Raw genomic sequence first — 23,038 nt, forward strand, 5'->3', positions numbered from 1 at the left:
CATTGTTATTTGCTGCATTGATGGCTGCGTGTGAACAAAAGAGCCACCACTGAGGTTTCTCCTTTCAAAGTAGTGTTTGTTGTCCTTGGAGAGAGCGACAGTCTTAGTGGGTGATGAAAGAATATGTTACACCATCATTGCGTTCGATCCGAATATTATCGAAGGCACCTCTACTTGGTTCCTTGTGAAGCTTTTCACTTCAGTCTTTGGATCTAGTCATGTCACATCCACTACTTTCATCCACAGATGGGAATGTCAGTTCAAGCTTTGACTAGACTGTCAAGTCAAGTGTCGCTCACTCCTTCATGATCTGGGAAGGATGAAGAGATGATTCAACCGCCTGCTTTTTTCCACGGAGATGTTTGTAGAATTCAAACTAAACACAGCGAACGGCAACAGCTTTCATTGGACGGTTTGAAACAGTTGAGCTCTGGCGTCCTCTAGTGGTCTTTTGGTGATCTGCACCATTTTTACGACTTTTACAAACGACAACCACAACGGGCAAACGATATGAGTGAAAATAATACACAGCTTAAAAGGCACTATAATCTCAGATAACTGAGAACATAACAAAGATATTTGTAGACCGCAGGTATTTACTATATTCGTGTACAACTATAAACTGAAAGAACACTTGCCTGCAGATTAAATGGAGTTTATTTGTTGAGCAATGGAAAGACAAAAAAATACAAAAATGACATTTCGCCCCCAGAGAACAAGAACTGAACAATCGATCGCGAGTTTGGTTTTCATTTCTGCTCAGCCACGACTTCCTGCCAGGTAGTTCGCAGGGTTCAACACCCATAAACACGATATGGCGGCGTCACAAACTATTCGATTTTCATTGGCTAATATCAGAACCGTCACGCCTCTCCGTGTCTCTATACGGCCTCTGATTGGCCGTCTCCATTGTAGCTCAACCACTAGCCTTTTCCGTCTCGGTTGCCCCTCGTTCCCCAAAGTTTCGCTGCCTCACATGTTGACGGAGTGCACTGTTTTTATATCCTTTTTATTCCGCGGAGGCGCCGAAGCTTGGTTTGTTACGCCACCGAGCCCCACAGCCCCCAGTTACGAACAGTTTCCTGCTGGCCAGGAGGCTGTATGGGTTCTGAAGGAGGACGTGGGACACTATTCCAAACACGAGTGGTGCTCAGCGTTGCATGTGGCTTTTGTTTCGGTACATTGATTTTGTTTTTTATTTAGTAAACTACTCCTCCCACCCCCATAATTCAAGCACCTATCTCAACTCTCATGTTTTGTGACGGTCTCTTCTATTTTAATTCCAGGTGGGAAGGTTCTGCAGTGTACCAGGCAGCGTAAACAAACATGCCCATAAGGCGTTTCGGAGGTCATAGGTCATTGGTCTCCCACGCTCCGAAGCTGTCGTATGGTTATTCCAAGATGAACATCTCCAGAGGTGGCTACCGTGTGTTCTCTGCCAACTCCACCGCCGCCTGCATGGAGTTGGCCAAGACTATCACAGAGTGAGTGACGACGTCGTACCGGCGGTTTACCTAGTGTGTTGCTTAAATCGGGTCTGCTGATGCGCTCAACAACCGCAAGATCGTGAACATAACCGAGCTGAAAGGTTGTGTGCAACTGTCAGCACCGGTTTTGTGGTTAAACTGCCCTCACACTAAGTGGCGATGAACCCTGCTTTATTCGAAAAGTGAGCCACACTCCGTTAAATCACGACTTGTGACTAAACTTGACCTAAGAAACATATGACATTTAAAGCACAATAAGAAATAATTGTTATAACACTCAAATCTCCACGATTGTTTACATTTTGTTATTTATAAAGCATGATAATTCTAGTGTAAATCCATTGGATATATACATTAGTGATGTGTTCATGTGTTTTGATAAGTGAATATGTTGCTTGTTTTGATAAAACGTGCCATTCTAATATCTGAAAAGGCAGGGAGGTTGATGCACTTGGCTGTGCACGGTGACTGTTAATGTGTCTGACACACACATACCACTTTTTGACCTATGGCCGTCTAACTCAGGCACACGCATCATGAGGTGCGTGATCAGCTCGGCGGGTGAATGTCTGCTTGTCCCCAACATTTAGTCTGACAGTTTGAATGATGTGTGCTTTAGAAAAATCTGTCATTCAGAAATGTATTGTCTTCGCTGACATCTTTCATTGTGAAATACAAATATAAAATACTGTTCAGCTGGTTTGACTGATCGGAGTCAGTCTGGTCTGAAGCACGTTGAAGTTTGTTTAAGATCAATACTTACTCTCCTCCATTGTTGTTACTGCTACTACTACTACGTCTAATAATAATAATAATAAACTGCGTAAGAGTATGTATTTTCCAGCTGTCGTGTATCCATGTCATTAAGTTTTAGTCTCAAAACTCTTTTAAGTCACTGCTTTTTAACAGCCGCAACACTTGTTATTGTTGTTATTATATTATTATTATTAGTTAGGGCTAGGTTTACTCATGATGAATGGCAAATTGATCACACATTTTGTATCTGTTCTAAATGTAACTGTATGGAAGACTTTATCAATACCAGAGTGGCCAATAATGTTTACAGTTATTGTGCCTTCAGCCTGTTTTTGAACCTTTTAAGTGCCTCTGAGATTATTCTAAAGATGGTTTTTGACTCTATCTGTTACATTGGGTTGTTGGAGTAAAGACATCTGCACGAGGAAAGCATTGCATTGAGTTACTTTTAGAACAGATACAAAAATGAGTGATAAATTTGGCATTTTCCAGTTAACTCAGTTATTATTATTATTGTTGTAGAAGTAGTAGTAGTAGTAGTAGTTGTTGTTGTTATTGGGGCAACTTTTGGAAAGTTTGATGTGATATGGTGGAACTAACTGCCAATATCATTAACTAAATTGCATATTTAGTTCCCATTCATGTGGACTGTAAGGATCAAGTGGAAGTGGCTTGCCCTGGTCAAGAACACACATTTTTAAATGTGCAGCAGAAGGTTGTCTAAGTGGGAAGGAATAAGCGAAATATGAAATTGTGACTTGAGTGTGGAAACTTGCGTGCACTGAGAGACTGTGTTTGCTGTGTGGCCAAAGATGTGCAGCCAAGTAAAACCTCTGGGGTCAGCAAAGTTTTGCAATGTGTGACTAGAAAAAAACTTTCTTGATCAAATAGAAAGTCAGGAAGGCTCTGCACTCCTGGTCGTGTCTTCATGCTTCTGTCCCTCGCCCAGCTTTTGTCTACTTATTGCTGAGTTAACGTCTGTGTTTTCTGTAGGCGTCTCGGAGTGGAGTTGGGCAAGTCGGTGGTGTATCAGGAGGCGAACGCTGGTGAGATGCTGCCCTGACATTGTTTTAACTGACACTGTGACTTCAGAGCTATGCTAACCTGCATGTTGGTTGTCACAGAGACCAGAGTTCATGTGGAGGAGTCGGTCCGTGGACAAGACATCTTCATCATTCAAACCATTCCCAAGTAAGACGGATGAATGATGGGAACTAGGGATGGGCGATATGGACCAAAAAAATGATCACAATAAATGTTGTAATTTTCGATAAAGAAAATTATGATTGTAAATATATTTTCATTCTATTCCATGTGTTGGACACTACAATCCCTCTTGACACTGTTTTATGATGAAACTTATTGGAGGAGTTTGTCTCCAACATCATTATTTGTTTATGTGCCAATATAATAGTGAACTAAGTGAAGAGATGAGAAATTCAATGTTTCACGTCTCTGGTAGAAGCCACTGGTGTCTGACAGACGGCTCTGCCAGCTTTATTTAGGGGTTAAAGTGAGCCATTTGTATCTCATGTCTCTTAACACTTGACTTAAACTGGACACATTTCCTAGATGTTATTTGAAGAAATGTTAGGTATGTGAATAAATGATCATTTAGTCATATTCTATTCTCAAAATCATTATAACTGTCAGTCCTTGTCCAGTCTTGCGTGATGAAAAACAATTTTCTCTCCTAAAATGGTTGTTTTTCATTTCACTAATACTTTCGAATTTGTTGATGGTCCCAAACTAATGCCAGGTCGTAGCATTAGCGCTGCCTGAGAGAGTGTGTCCCTGATCAGTGAACCCTAATATGGGATGCCAATACTGGAGCGGAGCTCCGTCCAATATCCAACTATTTTCACCACAGTGTTTCGCTGAGGCGCCAGCACAGCAGGAGACCTGCATGTGTTGATGTGAACCAAGGCAGACGACCGCGTCAGAAAACCTATGAGGACCACTCCATCTAATAAAATAAACACAGAGCCAGTGTCATCATTGAAGGTTTCCTGCATTAAAAATAAGTTTAAAACTACAACGGTGAACCAAAGTCCACCACACTCTCCACAACTGTCACACACCGGTGTGGGCTGCCAAACGTCGCGGAGCTGGAGAGCGCAGCGCTGTCGCGTACTCGTCATGTTCACGTGAACAAGTCCAATGCAGCGAATATGCTGCATGTTTATTGAATTTATCATAGGATGCTGAATTGTCATGGTGGAGATTGTGTTTGGTGGTATATTGTGTACGAAAGGTTATCGCCATCCCGAATGGGAACTTCATATTCACAAAGTGTTTCCTGTAGAGCAGCCTTTTCTCCTATGTCTCTTTCAATTAAAGCTACTCAACAGATAACAGGGAACGAGTTCAAAACGGAATGAAAAATAATTTATTACATCGTCAAATTAATATTTAGTACTCCTGCCTTGAGCACACAGTAGAATGCATGAGGTTTTGTATATGCTCACAACAATAACTGTCCAGTTGTTCATCCAACATTAAGATGAATCATATTTGTTAGATGCCAAAGAGAAAGATTTTTGTTAATATATATTTGTCCGTTTGTTATTGATCCCTTTCTCTGTGTTGTTTTGCAGAGATGTCAACACAGCCATCATGGAGCTGCTCATCATGGCATATGCTCTGAAGACATCTTGTGCCAACAACATCATTGGAGTCATTCCGTACTTTCCCTACAGCAAACAGTGCAAGATGAGGAAGAGAGGCTCCATTGTCTGCAAGCTACTGGCCTCCATGTTGGCCAAAGCTGGTACGACACCGTTTCACTTCCACCCAAAATGCACTTCCAATGAAGTCAAGCCTGGACTCAGACATACAAATGTGAACTTCTGTGTAAACTGAACCCATGAGTGGAGAGAACCCCGGATCCAAGCACATTGCTTCTCATCTGCTTTGCAGGACTCACTCACATCATCACAATGGACCTGCATCAGAAGGAAGTTCAGGGCTTTTTTAGCTTCCCTGTTGATAACCTGCGAGCTTCGCCCTTCCTCATCCAGTACATCCAGGATCAGGTGAAGACAAGAATAATCTCTGTCCTCTGGATTCAATAGCTTTGATATTAAATGTCTCTCGCCAGATACCTGACTACCGGAACGCTGTCATTGTAGCCAAGTCACCAGCAGCTGCAAAGAGGTGAAGGTTTTTCCAGTGTATTTTTTTATTATATGTAATAACACACACACACACCTTTCTGTCTGTGTTTGATGTTTGACTTCCCCCTCATGTATGATAATCTCAACCAGAGCTCAGTCCTACGCTGAGAGGCTGCGGCTGGGGTTGGCGGTTTTGCACGGCGAGGCCAATCATTCCGAGTCAGACATGGCTGACGGAAGACAGTCCCCCCCACAAACCCGCACCACCACCGGACACACTGGCTTGGAGCTGCCCAGTGAGTCAATTCAATCTGATCTGATCTGCTCGGTGATGGGATTCAAAGTTTCATTTTCAAGACTTGCATCTTGAATAATGTGAGCTCATACTGCGCAAACGTTTCTGTTTTGACCTCCCTGCTTTTGTGCCTCACAGTGATGATGGCGAAGGAGAAGCCACCGATCACTGTGGTTGGGGACGTGGGAGGAAGAATTGCCATCATTGTCGTAAGATGTTTCTGACTTTAAGAGAATAAACATGATTTTGAATTCACAATTTTACAAGATTTATTCAGCTAAATGCTAGTGATCGCGAAGCGCATTAGTGAGGAGTTATTTATTAGTCAAACTGCAGCTGTGTTGTTATACTGTAGGATGACATCATCGATGACGCAGAGGACTTCGTAGCTGCTGCAGAGATCCTGAAAGAGCGAGGAGCGTACAAGATCTACGTCATGGCCACACATGGGCTGCTGTCTGCTGAGGCCCCCCAGCTCATAGAGGAGTCTGCCATCGACGAGGTAGGACGTTTTTATTTGTTAGTTCTCATCTTTGACTCGTTGATCATGACTTTATTACATGTTTTGTTGATAATAATAATCATAACAACAATACTATTGTTACTGTTATTGTTATTGTTGTTATTATTATTGTCATTATTACATTATTGTTGTTGTTGCTATTTAAGAAAATGTTTTTATTTACACTTCAGATGAGATGAATAGAGCAGTGTGTGATAAATAACTTTCCAGTTCATGCAACACAAACAATGCAATTTAAAATGGAAAAAAATGGAATCTTCATTAAAGGGTATGTTGTTGAGGTTGAGGTGGTTATTACCCTGTACATAGATCATAGCACAACACAACACAACACAACACACTTGTCTAACTGAAAGTAGCTGTTGGTGCAGACCTGTCTCATTCTTTGGCTCCTCTGTCAGATCTGAAATGATAATCGACACACACTTAGTTTTCAACAACACAAGCAGCATTGACCACAGACTTTGTGGCGTGTGACCCTCCAGGTGGTGGTGACCAACACCGTCCCGCACGAGGTGCAGAAACTGCAGTGTCCCAAAATCAAAACGGTGGACGTGAGCATGATCCTGGCCGAGGCCATCCGCCGCATCCACAACGGCGAGTCCATGGCTTACCTCTTCCGCAACATCACCGTGGACGACTGAGGCGACCCGCGCACCTGGTTCACACGTCGGTGGCACGTGACCAAGCACACAGAGGACCAATGCTTGACCTTGTGTTTTATCTTCAAGTCCAATCAGTAACTGTTTACAAAGTCTTCTAATCAAAGTATTCTTGATCTTGTATATGATTTCATTAATTTACTCTGTTGGGGGAATAAAGCCTGTTCTTGGTTGTAGTTTAGTTTCATCAGAGTTTTTATTGGAAAAGAGAACATGACTAAAAATGCCATGGAGAAATGATGGTTAGTTTGGACTGGCTCAGTGTCTCTTCTGAACTGGCTTCCAGCTGCAGTTCCACTTGAAGTGTTCTCACACGTGGTGACTCGCCCATTTCGTTCAAGGCAGAAGCACCTGCAGATTTCTATACTTGAAACAAACCACAGTAGTGTCGAGAGTGTGTACAGTGTAGTATAAGGTAATGTTCAACTCAAACCACAGCGCCGTTCCAACATGCCAGCAATGTTTATCACATCAATACCTGATTCAACCAAATATGAGAGCAGTCATGAGCCTCTGTGGCAGAGAGCTGAGACCTTGCCTGAGACTCTGAACTTGTTGGAAACGCCTCAGAAACATTACATCTGCTGAGGAGCTTCCACCAAGTCCAGAGGCACAGACAGAAGAGGAGGGGGTTTTAAGAATAGCCACCATAAAAACATTGTTTTAAAATCAAGAAACCTCACCAGACCGCCAGTCGCCGTCGCCGCGCCTTCCTCCACAAATGAACCGACACAGAAAATGAAAAAATCTTTATTACAGATTTAAAGAGGAACTGTGTCAACTGTTGCTCGGCCACTTCCTTAAATTCAAAACAGGAAACTCACTTTCGTGTAATCTGATGAAGCTGAAGTGAACCAGGCACTGCTTTTTTCTACAGATGCATTTATCTGTGAATGAAATTCATCTCTCCAGAATGAAAAAAACGTTTTTTTTTAAATATATTTTCGAGTGGCGGGCGCGGATTTGGAGCCAGAACAGAAGTGGAACAAGATAACAGGTGCCCAACATCTGTGTGGAGGGCTTCACAGTGGTCAGCAGTTTGACCTGCACAGACTGGTGCAGGCAGTGGTGCAGTGCAGGACGTCCCTGAGGGGCTGGATCAGGTTCAGGTTTGGCTAACAGGTCAGGCATCAGAACCCACGACCAAAAGGCCTCTGTGGGACGCAGAAACCGCCACACCACTAGTGAAAGCTGCGGCGAAAGTGACCAGCACTTTGGCAGGAAGGAGTGTGCAGCTTGTACATCTGGATTACTAGCTCAGTCTAATGTCCTCAGGAAACAGTTGCACTGCCCTCATCTGGTCAAGTCTGCTCTCACTAAAGCATTAACATCATCTTATTCAGTTCCTTCTTCATCTGCTTTTTTCCTCACTCTCAGTGTCACAGTGTCAAGTTCTACTTAACAGAAGACCTTGACCACACCCCAAGTGCGTTGGACAATAGCACGATGACTGGTTTTCTTTAAATCTGAAACACACCCAGTGACATACTTCACTGGTAACACCGCTGCATAAATGTTCGTGGGCTACAAATGTGTTTTTAAATCAGAATCTAAATCTGGATGAAGGAACCATAAATGTCACGGTGGTACAAACATTCCTTGTAAAAGTAGAGATACATGAATTAGTTCCTTATATGACAAATTGTAAACTTCGCCACTGATTCAATATTCTAAGGTTAAATAAGGTTTGTTACTTACAATATGGTGAGCAGATGACCTCTGTTGTTGCTAATTTAATGTGGTCACTGGGTGGCAGTGTTTTCTACCGGTGTAGTATTTACAGTCCGGACGCCTTCTTACAAACAGAGATTTATTAAATAAACAAGTAAAAAAAACAAAACAGTGAATGATTTTTATTTTAATTGTTTGAAATGTGATGCATTTTTTTTTTCATATGAAACGGTGCATTGAATTCACTGTACAGAAAAAGAAATATACACTCGCATGTTTAAAACCAAATATCGACAGAGATGATGTGCACTTACATGTGTGATACAGATCTGACAGAGCACATGACAGTTAAATACAAGACTTTCATTGGTTGTTTATTTATACATATATATCTATACTGACACCAACACTAGCTCATGAATATCTACAGTTAATTCAGCTTCATGTTTATATTAATTCAGTTGAAGTCCTCTTGTGTTCACTTCTGTCCATCTCGGATCAAGTCTACCGCTGCTCCGCCTGAATGACTGTCAGAGACGCCTGGTTCTGAGCTGCCGTGTCATCCTTCAAAGTTCATGAGAGAATGCAGCTGTTGGTCTTGTTCATTGGCGGCCGGAAGTTCTCCTCGTTGGGGAAGGTCTCCCTGCGTCGGCGCAGGGCCGGGCTGAGGCGGCTCGGCAGGTTGGCTTGCTGCAGGAGCTCCTTGAACACCTCCACCACGTTGGAGTTCTCCTTGGCAGAAGCCTCCACATAACTGTTATTCCAGTCCATCTCCACGGTGGACAGCACGTCCTCGCTGGACACCTGCCGCGTTTCCTCCTGATCCACCTTGTTCCCCACCACCACGATGGGGGTGAACTTGTCCTCCTTGATCTCCAGAATCTCATCCCGAAGACTCTTCACCACCTCCAGGGACTCGGGGTCGTCCACGGCGTACACCAGAGCGAAGGCGTCGCTGTTCTGGATGGAGAGTTTGCGCATGGCTGGGAAGGAGTAGCTGCCGCTGGTGTCCAAGATCTCAACGGTGACTTTGACTCCACCGATGTCGTACTCCTTGCTGTGCAGCTCTTCCACCGTTCGGCGGTGTTTGGGTTCGAATTTGTCCAGGAGGAAGCGTTGGATCAGCGCTGTCTTGCCCACTCCCGCCGCCCCGAGGAACACCAGTCGCACCTGGGTCTTCTCCTTCACCTCGAGAGACATGCTTCTGTGGCTCAGGTCGATCTGTGCAGAAGAAAGAGTCTCACTCGGCCTCCAGATGGTGCATTTAATAATACCGCCTTCAGCAGTTTCTGGAGAGCGGCTGGGTGACCTCCTGGGGTGTCTGCTCTCTGTGGATGCTCCACTCACTGCTGCTCCGCGGCGGATCACCCGCCGTCCTTTTATGTGCTTGGAGAGAGAGCCGCTGCAGATCCAACCAATCGGCAGCACCTAGCTCCGTGCGACCAATGATGAAAGGACATGCAAATGTTCATGCACAAAGTAGGAACATTGGAGGGAAAAAAAACATGCTAATAATGTTCTAATAAATTCAAGGCTGCTGTGACAAGCAAGGCAAAGGAAGATGAGGAATCAATGGCAGCGCTTGTCTGGTCCCATGAAACGCATCACTGCTGGGAAGTATTCGGCTCCAGATTTTAATAAGCAGATGGCCTGAAAGGTCGGATCAATAGTCACCACTGACCTGTGGCTGGAGGGGCGGACGACCACTGCTGCATGAAACGTTCTGTACCTGCTGGTGATGACTGACTTTGACTTGGCTTTTCTTTTCTTTTCTTTTTTTTTTCACCAAATCTTCCCTGATCATCAAAGTATGTACAGGACCAGTTTCACCTCACAGTCCTAACAAAAGAAAAAAAAAAATCTGAAAGCTTGAAAAGCCAACAAGCTCATATTGCGGGTCTCTGAGGGGACCCTTTTGAACACATACATAAGACAGAGAAGTTTATAATGTGGCCCTCTCGTTTTACGGCGAACCGGAGGGGAACCTTCTGAACACATGCATAAGACGGAGAAGTTCATAATGTTTCACCGTCACTTCAAAAAAAGATGTTTCTGGCTTTTCTCTGTTGCACAGCTTAGCTGAGGGCTGTACAGGAGTGCGCAATGAAACCTCCCATAGGGCCACATTATGTAGTGCGAGGGGCCATCAAGCCGATGGGCAGAGGGACAGAAGAAAATCAATGTAACTACAGTATTATTACTGAAATATTATTATAAAATAAGTGTAGTTACACCATGACATGTGCCTAAAATGTTTCTTTTTTTCACCAAAATCTGTCTCTTGTCTTTATTTTGAACAAGACATGCTGTTAAAATGAGGACAGCCCATTAAAATAACTAAACAAAAAAAAATGTACCAGTTTAGCAAAACTACAGTTAAATCTAAGACAAAAATAAATAGTTATATTAAGCTTTAGAAAGGGATTCACAGTATCCATTGGACTATTCACCTCTTGAGGGCCATAGAACCGCGGGTGGCTCCTGGGCCGCACTTTGCACTTCCGTTCTTGCTTCTGACCTGTTCTATGATAACATGTTTGAGCTGCGATTCTTGCGTCGTGCCGCCAGAAACCTGTGTGGGTTTTGTGTGTTTGCATTCGTCCCCCTGTGCTCCTTATCCCATGTGAGCGTGAGCTCACTAAATAGAGAGAAGCCTTAATGATTTGGCACCAGATGCGGCTTCTTTCTCCTGCGTGATTCTAATCATTCATTCAGTCAAAGAACAACCGAGCTGGTCTGACTGTGTTTCCTCAGCCCCCCAGAGGTGTTGATTCCCGGCATCATGAATGCGGCTCTACACGCTGCCGACTAAATGCTGCTGCTGCTGTTGACACTCCCTCTGCCTTTAAATATTAATCCCACATCTGACTTGTTGTGATGTTCCCTCTCGCAGCACCCAAACAAAGTCTACCTGATTTAACTGGATCATAAACATTCTGTCAGACATTCCACAGATTTGAGACGCTTTCTGCCTCATCGGCATCCGTCATCCATGAAGCCGCTCTGATCAGCAGGGACGCAGCCAAAAACAAATTTGGATTTCCCTAATAGCGTCGCGCATTAGTCTCTCTCTGGGCACAAATGGGATTTCGCATTTGGAAAAAAAAACCCATCACTTTTAAATTACAGTTTCAAAGTTTCCTCAAGGAATTGAAACAAAAACGCTTTCCCAAAACAAAATTTAATAAATGAAATTGTTCTCAAACAATGTGAGACAAGTTGATTTTCTTTTACATTTGCATATACTTTATCATAAAAAGAAACATGGATAGTAAACAAAAAAACTCTTATTGAAACATTGCAAAGGTAAATGTTAAAATACAAAATATATTATTTTAAGTCAAGATATTGAATATATAAATAAGATAAGACACACATTCAGGGCAGAGAAAATTCACCCAAAAATAAATAAATAAAAGAAAATAAATCATAAATATAAATGAACAATTCAATGCATCAGTGAATAATGAATGTATTATGTGAGAGTTAAATTATCCATCCATACACCAATTTTTTTTTTTGGGGGGGGGGGGGGTCACAGGGGCAGCACTCCCTCCTCTCAGCAGACACTCCTCTCCCCAACCACCTCCACCTGCTTCTCAGGTAGGATTCTGGGGTGTTCCCCAGCAGGCTGGGAGATATAATCTCTCACACGTGTCCTGGGTCTGACCAGTGGCCTCCTCCTTGACAGACATGCCCAAAAGATCTCTGCAGGGAGACGTCCGGGGGGCATCCTCACCAAATGCCCCTCATCTGTCCCTCCTCAGTGAGGAGTGCATCTGCTGCACGCAGGGTTGGACGGTAGATTCACAGCTGGAAGATAAGGACAAGACCAATGAATATCAGTGATAAATAGGTTCCCAATGACAGATTGAATGATTCTCCATCTCACATTTTATGAAAAGAGGCAGCTGGTATGTTGTAAAACATATAAACAAATGTCCAGATTTATTGCGTTTCAGTAGTGAATCCAGAAAGACCTGCAGCCAGAAGTCAGTCCTACTCCTGCGCTCTTATTAAGTAGCTGCTTTTGGCCACTGTCGGCTTCACACCGCAACACGTGTCCGTCACTGTCATCTTGTCAATACAAGGCGACCGGATGATGGTGTGGGAATCTGACAGTTGCCAAAAATAATTTACATGTAAATTAACCTTCACTGGTCCGATCCCAGAGGGGCCGACGCTCTGGACTGAAGCGTACCAATGAAGTCGACATCTCAGGTGTCTGTGAAAAAATACAGACAGACCTTTAAAAAAAAAAAAGACCAAAGACGAGTGATTAAATCTGGACCCTGTTTCTGCTCCAGTCAGGTAGAGATTTGAAGATATTTACTGCTGTTTTCTGTGGTTGCCAGCATTGTATGGTTTTCGATTTCGCTCACCATTATGTGCGAGCCATCTATTTTAAAGGCTTTTGTCTGTGTGCATCTCTCACTCTCACGACTGCAGCGCTCCCTTCTTATCGGAGGCTGCTGCTCGCTCTTGACTGGACTTTATCTCCGGCACACAAGATTTCTATCTTCAGGCCCAGCAAATGTCACGATTCTGCTGCCGCTTGGTGTAGTGAGCGCAGAGATACTGTGATCACCCATTTGTTTAACGCGTCAGGACGTCCTCGGCTTCAGAGGTGGACAATTTGCCTTCGGTCCTCAGGATGCGTTCTGGGATGCACATTGTTCGTTGCTGCTAATTCCACCTCTGAACTGAGTAGTTTTGGCGTGACGCCTGAAGTGAAGAAAGCTCTGCGCATTCAGAGGCAATAAAACATATTCTTGTCAGATGATGTTGAACTTGAGTGTGATGAACGGTGGAGTTGTGCGCGTGCAAGCGCAGTTCTTTCTCCTCCTCGTCCTCATACGTGGCGTTGTCAACTGAAGCACTGTGTCACGTCCTTGACCCTTGGAGGGCTCATGAAACTGACTGATGCGCTTGTGTCTCTTCAAACTTGACAGTGTTACAGACTAAGAAACAAGCAACCTCTGAGATAAATAGTCCTAGGCCACGCTAACACAGCAGCAGCACTGAAGACAAAGTACGAACCATTCCACCAACAAAGTGCAAGCGAGCTCAGTGGTTAGTGTGTTGTCACCGCAGCACTTACGGTTACATCAGCACCTTTTCCTCAGTTTAAATGAATGTACTGAGCGATTAAATCCTCCCTGTTTTCGTGATGGGAAACAATTTTCATGGTGCGTCATCCAACCTGGATGTTAACATGTTAATGACGGGTGCACTGGAGACATGTTTCTTCTGCCGCTGTCGGCAAAATGTGCCCGTCTTGTTGGAGTCTTTCCGATACCAAACTTCAAATGTGGGTTTCCGCAACATATAAGCTAGCATGTTGGTGCACTGCGGCTTAAACGAGAGCAGCTGTGCCATCAGAAAAGTCATCTCTTTTTAAAGATGAAATTTCATGTGGTCAAACGCATTAAAATGAAGTGTAAACATCGAAACAAGCTGCTAACACATAGTTTCTGTATCACTTTTTTTTTTTTGCATGGGGTAGCACAGGTGTGAAGCCAAGGTGTGAAATGCACGATCGGCCACTTTAATACAGTGATATCTTTTATCAGCTCAACATTTAATGTTCAAATGACCCTCAGATTGATCAGCATTAGTCACAATTCTACAGTCTACAAATCGATATACATTTTAAACTTCATAGAACTACGAATTTGAGCGAGGCAAGATACCTAGAGGAACATTCTAGCGATGAATATAGCATTATTCCATGTATTCGGGAATGTATTTTGTTTAATACATTTGTTTCGCATTATTCACAATTATCGGATCAGGCGTGCACGTGGACGCCCACCTGACAACATCAACAATCATCATAATGGACCCCCCCCCATCCAATAGAAATGTCATTTGGAACAAGTAGAGATGGGCCACATGGCAGCCTTGTGGGTAGCAAGAAGGTTGCAGGATTGAATGATGACGATGTATTGAATGGGGCTATTTCAGGTAAGACGTGTTTACATGAAGCTTTTTCATCCAGAACAGACATTTATTCCGACTACAAAGATCCATGTCAACACAGAAAACATTTTTTTTTTGTGCATTGTAAAGTCCGCCATTGTTGCAATGCATGAAGCGCATGCCCATTAGAATGACTGTCTGGGGACCATTTCAAGTGGAGCATTTCCATTGCAAGAAAGTTTCAAACAGTGACAACGGCATGTTCAATAGTAAATAACGGCAGATTCTACTGTAATCCTCTCACTGTGAAAAGGCGCCTCAGATGCTGCAAACTCTTATAGTCTGCGCAATCTTATTTCATCTCCTTCTCATAGTTCTTCCCAGTTTCATTCAATAATCTGCTTTATTTGTGCATTTCTTAGAAAATTGTTACAACGTTTATAGATCTAATCCACAATGTTGTGCGATATCCCAGAAATTTTTGGCCAACAAGGGCACTCACACTTCCCGAATATACCCATTGTGCAGGCAGTCTAATCCAATCCGACCTAAAAACTGAAATCAATGCAATTCTGTGTGTGTATATGTATGCACCAAGTTGTGGAGCCAAAAGAAATTGGCAAAATGGAATGTTTTCTGTGCTGTATTTGAAATTGTTCGGCAATTTCTCGGAAATTGATCAACTTTATTATGCTTTATTCTTTTCACATAATGGTGATGTTTCTTCATTGCTATCACTACAGCTAAAGGAAGAGCATAATAGGGCCACCTTTAGCAAAATAAGTTTGCATTTGTTGTTACTACATGGGTATGTTTTTCCATTAACTATGTAAAGTGAACAATTCAGTCAGTTTTGGGTTGAGTTTTGGGTTAAGGTCCTCATCTCGTCAGGAAATCTTATTTCAAGGCTGGTGGTAACATACTTCAAGGTAAGGTAAGTTGTGTTTTACATGCAAAACTTGCAAGGCAAGTCAAATGTCAACGCTAAAATATAACTTCCACTTCTAGATCACTATTTAGTTCATGTTTCTGCTCAGTGACTGACAATGGTGTTTGGATGACTGTAGACAAAGCTATTATTCTGTTGCACCGACAACTCCACGCTTGGATGCGGGGGATCATGTCAAACTAGAGCTGACAACATGGCGCCCACACAGACCCAAACATGTCTCACTAACCTGAATCATTTTGTGCTAATAGCCAGGAGGTAAAAATAGCATTGATATTCATCATTCATCATGTTTGGCGCGAGTGTCAACAGTGTGTCTGCGTGGTGGAGTCAACAGCAGTCAGTCTGTGCTCCCAGTGACGGTTGGCTGGTCAGTGCTGCCACTTCCTGTTAGGGATGTTACGTCTCACGTTGTGTAGCTCTGGAGAGTCTGATGTGGACGAGAATCATTTAACGCTTCCCCGTCACCCTGTCATCTGTGGGAATTCTTCACTATTGTTTTGGAACCAAAGGATCTTGTTTAGTAGGATGGGCTTCATGGAAGCATAGGAGCCTATCTGCCCTCAGTGAACCTGCTTGTGCCGTTCACTCATCGCTCAGTGCCAGTCCAACATGGAGCATGAGGTGAGTGTATGTCTGAGCCTGGGCAGTGGCAAACCAACAGTTGGTGGCCCACATATAAGTGACTACAGGTCCAAACAGGTCACATGGCAGCAAAGCAAATCTGTTCCTCTGATCACATTCCGATAAACAAGCAGGCAGCTTCACTGTGCCAAATGTGAGACACAAAACAACGTCAAAATGTTTCAGGAATAATTTGATATCAAAGTCAAAGCCAAATATCATTTTAAAATTAGTGGTGGGACTTTAATTGAACAGTTTGCTCTCCAAACAACAGGGAACCTGGTCCACTGATCACACTGATGCACAAGACACGTGGCAGCTAGGATGATAACAACAACAACAAACATGGAGGAATCCCTGAACAAAAGCAAACAAAAGCATCTGTTCAGGGAGGTTTTTCACCACACAATGGCCAGGGTTTCCACTACTCTGAATGTACTTGAAATTCTTATCAAAGTGAAATTCTTATCCAAATATTTTCAAGACATTAAAAGAGCTTTAGTTTAAATAAGGTGATATAAAAACTTGAATATGGCCAAAATGTATGTTTGTATCAAAATGTTTAAATGTATCATTTGATTCAGTCATATACTAAATTCATTCAAGTTGAAAAATCCAGCTTCTTGTGGCAAATATTCTTCTTTTGTTTAATAGACAGCCCAGGAAGATGCTAAAGTCAGCCTCCCGGGACTCCTGCTCATGGACTGTTCTGCCCTATTTGAGTTTTCTTTTGACCCCTGGTATGATTGAGTTTGACACCCTGACTGTACCCCCCTCTCTTGGAGCTGCTCATGGTTTCTCACTGATGCACGAGTCTAGTAACCCAGTGATGTTGAGCATCATCTTGAGCACATCCTGAGCTGCAAAAAGCTGCATTATTTTTTTGGGACCAACCATCTAGATCGACAGCTGCCTCAGGCTTCATCGATGTCTATTGATGGTTTCACTGCAGTCATATTAATGTGACTTGGCCTTTCAATACGTCCGATAAAACCTCTTCTGCATGGACCACACGTGTTTTGTAGACTATTATTCCATCTTTAAATGTTGACTTACTGATACCGTATGATATTCCCTCTCATTGTTTTTGTTTTTTTTTCATGGCTGTAACACTGCGCCGTCAAATCGCAGTCAAGCTGAAGCACGACAAGGTATTACTTTAATTTAATCCACTAGATGTCAAATTCTTCGTCGCGAACTTGCTCGGACGAGCCAACTGAGTCACTTCTGAGGTCAGATTCTGTATGTTGCAGCCATGACATTTTCTCACACAGTTCAGCGGCCGAGTGAGTAACACGAGGACAACTTCTTCCAGATGAAAATAATCTTGAGTCTCCCAGGCTTCAGTTTGATGCACAGTGACTAATTCTGAAATGTAGTGCTCCTCCACCATGCCCCTCACCCCCCTGTCCGTCCCACTGTCTCTTAGCCTCTTGGCCATGGGTCAAGTCGAGGCCCAGTCGTGACTATGGGACTCCCTGATGCAGAACTGCCGGGGCGTGTTTGTCAGAGTCTCAAAGCTCAGCAGAGCTCATTTTGGGGCAAATACAAAACACTGGTGACTTCAAGATGATTTTTTTTTATTATTAAAATCTGAAGGCTGCATGTAACTTTTACAAGTCCAAAGCATGAATTTCACTTTTCTTCTCCGTATTTCAATGATAGAATATATTTGAGTCAAGGCAGTTCACCCACCTATGAACACTCTTCAAACGTACGTCTTCCTATGTCTCACTGAAGACAAGGTTCCTACACATGCAGACGCTGCTGTCAGCGCCGCTCATGCTGAGTGGTGCTGACAGGTAATTCACAGACGGCGCAGAAAGAGAACATACCTGCGGGGCATTTTCATGCTTACAAGTCACTTTCCTCTTGTGTAACACTGTCAACAAGTGTGAACTGAAGTCTGGCATTTCCTCATGGCTGATAAAAAAAAAAAGATCCACAGGCCAATGAAGATTGGCGACATGTGTCAAGTTCAGAACGTCTTGTTGAAGGCTTTCGTTGCCACAGACAGCAAATTGAAGTGGTGGCAGAAAACAGCTGAATAATCCCAACTAAATTGTTTTCTGTAATAGCATAGTTGTTCTTCTGACTTTGGAACTTTCACTGGCGTAGGCCGCCCTGTTCTGCTCTAACCTTGTGTTGCTAGGTTTGCTAAACTGGATTTCCTGATAAAGCTAAACTATCTGACCCTTTCTTCATTTTTTTCACTTCCTGTTTGGTCTTGAAAGCACTCTGTAGTTATGGAGGGAGTCTGTTTGTAAACCGCAATGCAGAAATGTCTCGTTCTGGCTTGTTTACATTTTAAATGGCTGGTTAATAATTGTTCCAATGAATGTGAGATATAAGATAAAATTCCTTCTCCTTGGTTAAACACAAGGGGAATATTATTTTTGATCTTATCAAGGGAAATCTTGACATTTTTTCTTATTTGTTCTGTGGTTTTGTAGGACTGGATTTTTCTCAAAAATTGTAAAATCATATAACATAAAATCTGAGTCAGTTATCTCTAGAAACAGAAGCAATATATTTATTCATTTTTTTAGCACCTGTTCTGTTGTCACTATGATCCTTTATAGGTTGACAGCCAGCTTCAGTCTGTCCCAGCGTCACAACTGGTTCCAGATCCACACGTTTTTTAATATTTAGAAAGTGTAAAACAGAAAAAACAAAGAGAGCAGTATTAACATCTGGCTAACCTCACACACACTCATATTTAGTTAGTTTAGTTTACAAGGACAATAATGTTTCCTGAACCTTCCAAAGCATGAAATGAACTACAAAAGATGTACAATATCCCCGCACAAAAGCTTCGAAGGGTCTTCAACACTAACGTAGTACGGTGTGATAACACGACAGCACCTTCGAATGGGATATTCAAGTTTGCCAACAGTTCACTTGAGGGCGAAAATATTCAAAATCTAGATTAAGTTGAAAATGCAGGATTTAAAGCTGAAAAGTTTCAATTCACAAAAAAAAAAAAAATAATAATAATGTAGCTTTGGTAGTCCAACTGGCCAACACATCTTATTGTAGTATTGTGAATATTTGAATCATTGAATCAATTTGGTCATAGTAAACATTCCTATAGTGCTTAAAATGTGAATTTAAAGATGTGAAACGCTCCCATTCTTTCCATGGTTCGGGTCACGGTGGTGCCATAGCCTCGGCTTACTGCGATGATGTCATGACTAGTCGACTCATGAAGTCACCAGCGACCAATTTAATGGTCGACTGTGTTGACTAGTTGTTGCAACTCAGAGTAAGACGGGCGCCACCGTGATGCAACGCTGGATGTGATGCCAACCGTGTCGGGTTCGTACGTCACCTCATGCTTGTGTAGCTGAACACCTAAACTGCACATGGACTGTACCAGCCCAGAGATGGACAAGGCTCCTGTGCAGAGAGTCCCTGGTCTGGTCATGAGGCATTAGTTGCAGGAAACGAATGAGTGTACAAGTCCAAGACCAGGAAATCAGAATAGAGGGATAAAAATAATGGCAATTTCTTAAAAAAAGAGAGAGAAAAAAACTAAGGAGCAAATGCAAAAGTATGTTTGCTTGTTTCTTGAAGATCAGTCAAAAGCCTGTGAGTGCACGGAGGACCTTTATGGTGGAAATAATATTGCTGCAGATGACAAAACATTGCTTATACACAAGGGGCTGCATCTAAATCGCTGTGTCTGTTAAAGACGCTGAGAGACAACACAGCATGCTGTTGTCCTTGACAACAGAGAACCCTGCAGGGACATTTTACATTATAGCTGATGTTCTGCAAACCCCAGCTGCTTGGACTCAAATGAATGTTTTTACGAGGAACGTGTCGTGTTTTATATCTGAAATATTCATGAAACGTTCCTCTCACTCTCTCAACGCAGCTTCCATCCTGATTATGGCTGCGCTTTTCCAAGACATTTCTGTTTTCTGCATGATATGAACTGTTTTCTTTTGCTGCTGCTGCCCGGATATAACAGAATCAGCTGTCAGCGCTTTAGTTTAGTGCGGAATTATCAGGCAGATCTGAACCCTCAGTGCCACACAAACGTCTTCCGATTTGAAATTATGATGACACACATTTTCTGTTAGTGTGTAAAGCAACAATATAGCCATCATCTACCCACTTGCTATGTTCTGTTGCATCTCAGTTCTGGTAATTGGGGTCAAAACGGTTTGACAAAACGTGAAGCGAGAGTCATTAGTTCAACAAGTATCATGGCTTTATGTGGCATTTGCTGCCATGACGGGATTTAGATGAGTTATTTTGCTGTGCAGTATGAGTGGAGGACAACGTCAGATGTCGCAGTTCAAGTGAGTGGATCATCACTGGTGTCAGTTAGGTCAGGCTGGAGAGCCCAAGAAGAGGTCAGGCCATGGTGACTGCTGCTCTGACAGCAAGAGGGGAGGAGCTGGGAGCGTCTTCCAGCCACGGCAGGTGAAAAACAGGGGACACCCTGGAAAGGAAATATGTCACCACAGGATATATGTAAACAGACTGAGGAAAACTTTCACTGCCTGTATGTGTTTGTGGTCGTTTTTAGGTTTTCAACTGTGCACCCCTCTCCATCAGCATTTAGAGGGCTCAACAGAGGGCTCAGTCGTCCCTGAAGCACCCCCTCTGTGTCACCCCTAACTGCTACTTGAGGCCCAGCAGGTGTCCGTCCGCTTCAACCAAAGCCGTTGACGCAATGCAACAAATCCTTGCAGCCACGTTGTTGCGTTTCTGCCGCAAGCTTATACCCTAGGTGCTTCCTTTCATATGCCAGAATCTTCCCAGTACGAACAGTACGTTATTGGCCGATGGGGACCATCTTGAGGGTGGTGGCAGCAAGGCCATATAAGGCCTTGACCAACATCTGCCCGCATTTTCCAGTCACTGCATGAAGGCAGTGAGGCTCTGTTTTTATGGATGTGCTCTTGTTTCCCTCACTCACTTGAACTCAAAGGTGGTGGCAAGACTCTTTAAAACCCGGTTGTGCTGCCAGGCATCGTGGTCCTGAAAAGACACACCCCACTCCCAGGTAGAATGTGCCACTGCTGGAGTTTCAGAGGTAATGAAAGACATCATACGCTGCCCGGATAATGAAAGTGAGCTGCTTGGATTCCATGCTCAACTTACTTTCCTCCACTCCGTGCCACCTGGTCCTTGCTTCCCAAGTGACACCACAATGGCCCACGTAATGTCTTCCTCCTGGTGCTTCACCTTGTCCACTCGTCCTTCAGCAGCTGAGGCTTGGGTCCAGTCTTCCATGTTGTACGTCCCACAGTATCCACATGCTTGAGGGCTGTCACTACCTCCTCAGCTGCTCTCCTTTCGAGGCCTCCCATCGCAGCTGGGAGATTTTCACTGTGCCATCTGGGTTAGTACGGACTGGGTAGTTACCCTTGTAATGGCATCTCTCCCGCAGACTGCCCTGAGCCAGACCCCTTTTGGTTCACATCAAGCATTTATAGCACCTTGTTTTCTTGCTTGTGTTTTCACAAACTCTGCCATTGAATCTAGGGCCGCACCTTGAGGCAAGTGGGGCGAGTGGCTCTGTTTAACATCAGGTTGAATTCACTGAAAAAAGATCCCATTTGAACTATGTAGCACCAGAGTTGCAATCCTGATTCAACAAAGAACGATGGAAACTGAACACCTTGTGCGACACGCCACCCAGCAACGGAGCATAATATCAGATAGAAACATCAGCAGTTTGTTCAGCAATTCTGTTTGTCAGCATTTTGCTGTAATTGCATGTTGTTGTGGATTTGTGTTGATTTCATCCTGTGTCAGGAAAACAGTCCCCACCTGAGAACCAAGGCTTTCACGTCTCACATTTTCTGATAAAAAAAAACAATTAAAGCAACAGCACAGAATGGAACGCCACTTGAATTTCAATGTTAAAGTGGCGGGTAATGTCTTCAAGGATTAATGATGATCCACATGTAAAGGCTTTTAATGGCCGAGGTAATAGAGGCATAAATATGGTCTGAATGAGCATTCTATAAATATGATTCATGAAAATTCAGAAGTGCTCTGGGGGGAGCAGTTACCGGCTAAAGATGAGCGATATGTGTGTATATGTATGTGAAGTTCACACAGAGCAGCAAGAGTTCAAGAGCCATGTATAATTCCTTCATTCAATTTTCCTATTCAAACAAAAATGTCAAAACATAAAAAAAAGTGTTGCTTTAAATTGTTTAATTTTTTACCATTTTTTTCCGCACAAACCAACTCAATGAATCTGTTTTTCATCATGAAAAAAAAAAGATTGACCAAAACAAAATCCTCTAAAACTGAGGGGGGAAAACAGTTTGTTAAAACACCAGCTCTTTGGCCTGTGTATTGATCAGTGTTTCCACAAATATGTAACCCAGTGACTACCTGGAAAACCTCTGAGGAATTTGTCTGAAGCATAGATATTGAACACGACCAATTAGCATGGCAGGTAGCCTGGTAAATGGTGCCGCTTCCTCCCTGGCTCTGCAGACGTGTAATTGGGATGTAGTCCCTGCTGTTGCTAAGGGTTCACCTGACAACAAGCACAACACGACTGAGCGGGACAATGGTCCGAGATGATTCATTTCAACAATGTTGTTAATGATGATGTGATGTGGTGCCTTGCAATTTGGCGCTGAAGCCGCAGGGGTTTTTATCTCTTCTAAAAGTTGCGTTGGAGAAATGAGAAATGAATTGGAGAAACGGTAGCCGACAGGGTTTGGACGGGCACGACAGCCAACTAACAAGAGAGACAAGCATCACTTTATTTTCATGGTTTCTTGTTTCCCCGACTGCTGTTTTCCTCCCTGTACTGAAATTGCGCCTGATGTTAAAACAGATACACACACCCAATTTGCGCTCATGTTCCGTATCAGTGAGCCCTCTGAGGACCTGAGGGCTGCAGAGATTCTCAAACTTTCTCAAACGCTCGTCGGTTATTTTTCATTTAAAGGGTCCTATTAGATTTTTCTACGCTTCACCAGTCATCTACAGCGTTAGCAAGGTAAAACATGGCCGTACACAGAATGTGAAGGAACAATGTTCATGCATT

The 23,038-nt window shown here is 43.2% G+C and overlaps 2 protein-coding genes across 2 annotated transcripts; one reads left to right on the forward strand and one right to left on the reverse strand.

Moving 5' to 3' along the window:
• Window positions 1-941: 941 nt before the first annotated feature.
• On the forward strand, window positions 942-6,999 carry LOC128753880 (phosphoribosyl pyrophosphate synthase-associated protein 1-like). Its single transcript, XM_053856042.1, has 11 exons — window positions 942-1,177; window positions 1,287-1,484; window positions 3,237-3,289; window positions 3,368-3,434; window positions 4,841-5,013; window positions 5,163-5,278; window positions 5,344-5,399; window positions 5,510-5,655; window positions 5,793-5,863; window positions 6,010-6,156; window positions 6,663-6,999. Exons 2-11 carry the CDS (start codon window positions 1,327-1,329, stop codon window positions 6,819-6,821), a joined length of 1,146 nt encoding a protein of 381 aa, XP_053712017.1. The 5' UTR covers window positions 942-1,177; window positions 1,287-1,326; the 3' UTR covers window positions 6,822-6,999.
• Window positions 7,000-8,691: 1,692 nt separating this feature from the next.
• Window positions 8,692-9,851, reverse strand: LOC128754505 (GTP-binding protein Rhes-like). Its single transcript, XM_053857173.1, has one exon. The coding sequence runs from the start codon at window positions 9,708-9,710 to the stop codon at window positions 9,084-9,086; it is 627 nt and encodes a 208-aa protein (XP_053713148.1). The 5' UTR covers window positions 9,711-9,851; the 3' UTR covers window positions 8,692-9,083.
• Window positions 9,852-23,038: the final 13,187 nt, after the last annotated feature.

Source organism: Synchiropus splendidus, chromosome 2 (genome assembly GCF_027744825.2).
Source record: "Synchiropus splendidus isolate RoL2022-P1 chromosome 2, RoL_Sspl_1.0, whole genome shotgun sequence".
Classification (NCBI taxonomy): Eukaryota; Metazoa; Chordata; class Actinopteri; order Syngnathiformes; family Callionymidae; genus Synchiropus; species Synchiropus splendidus.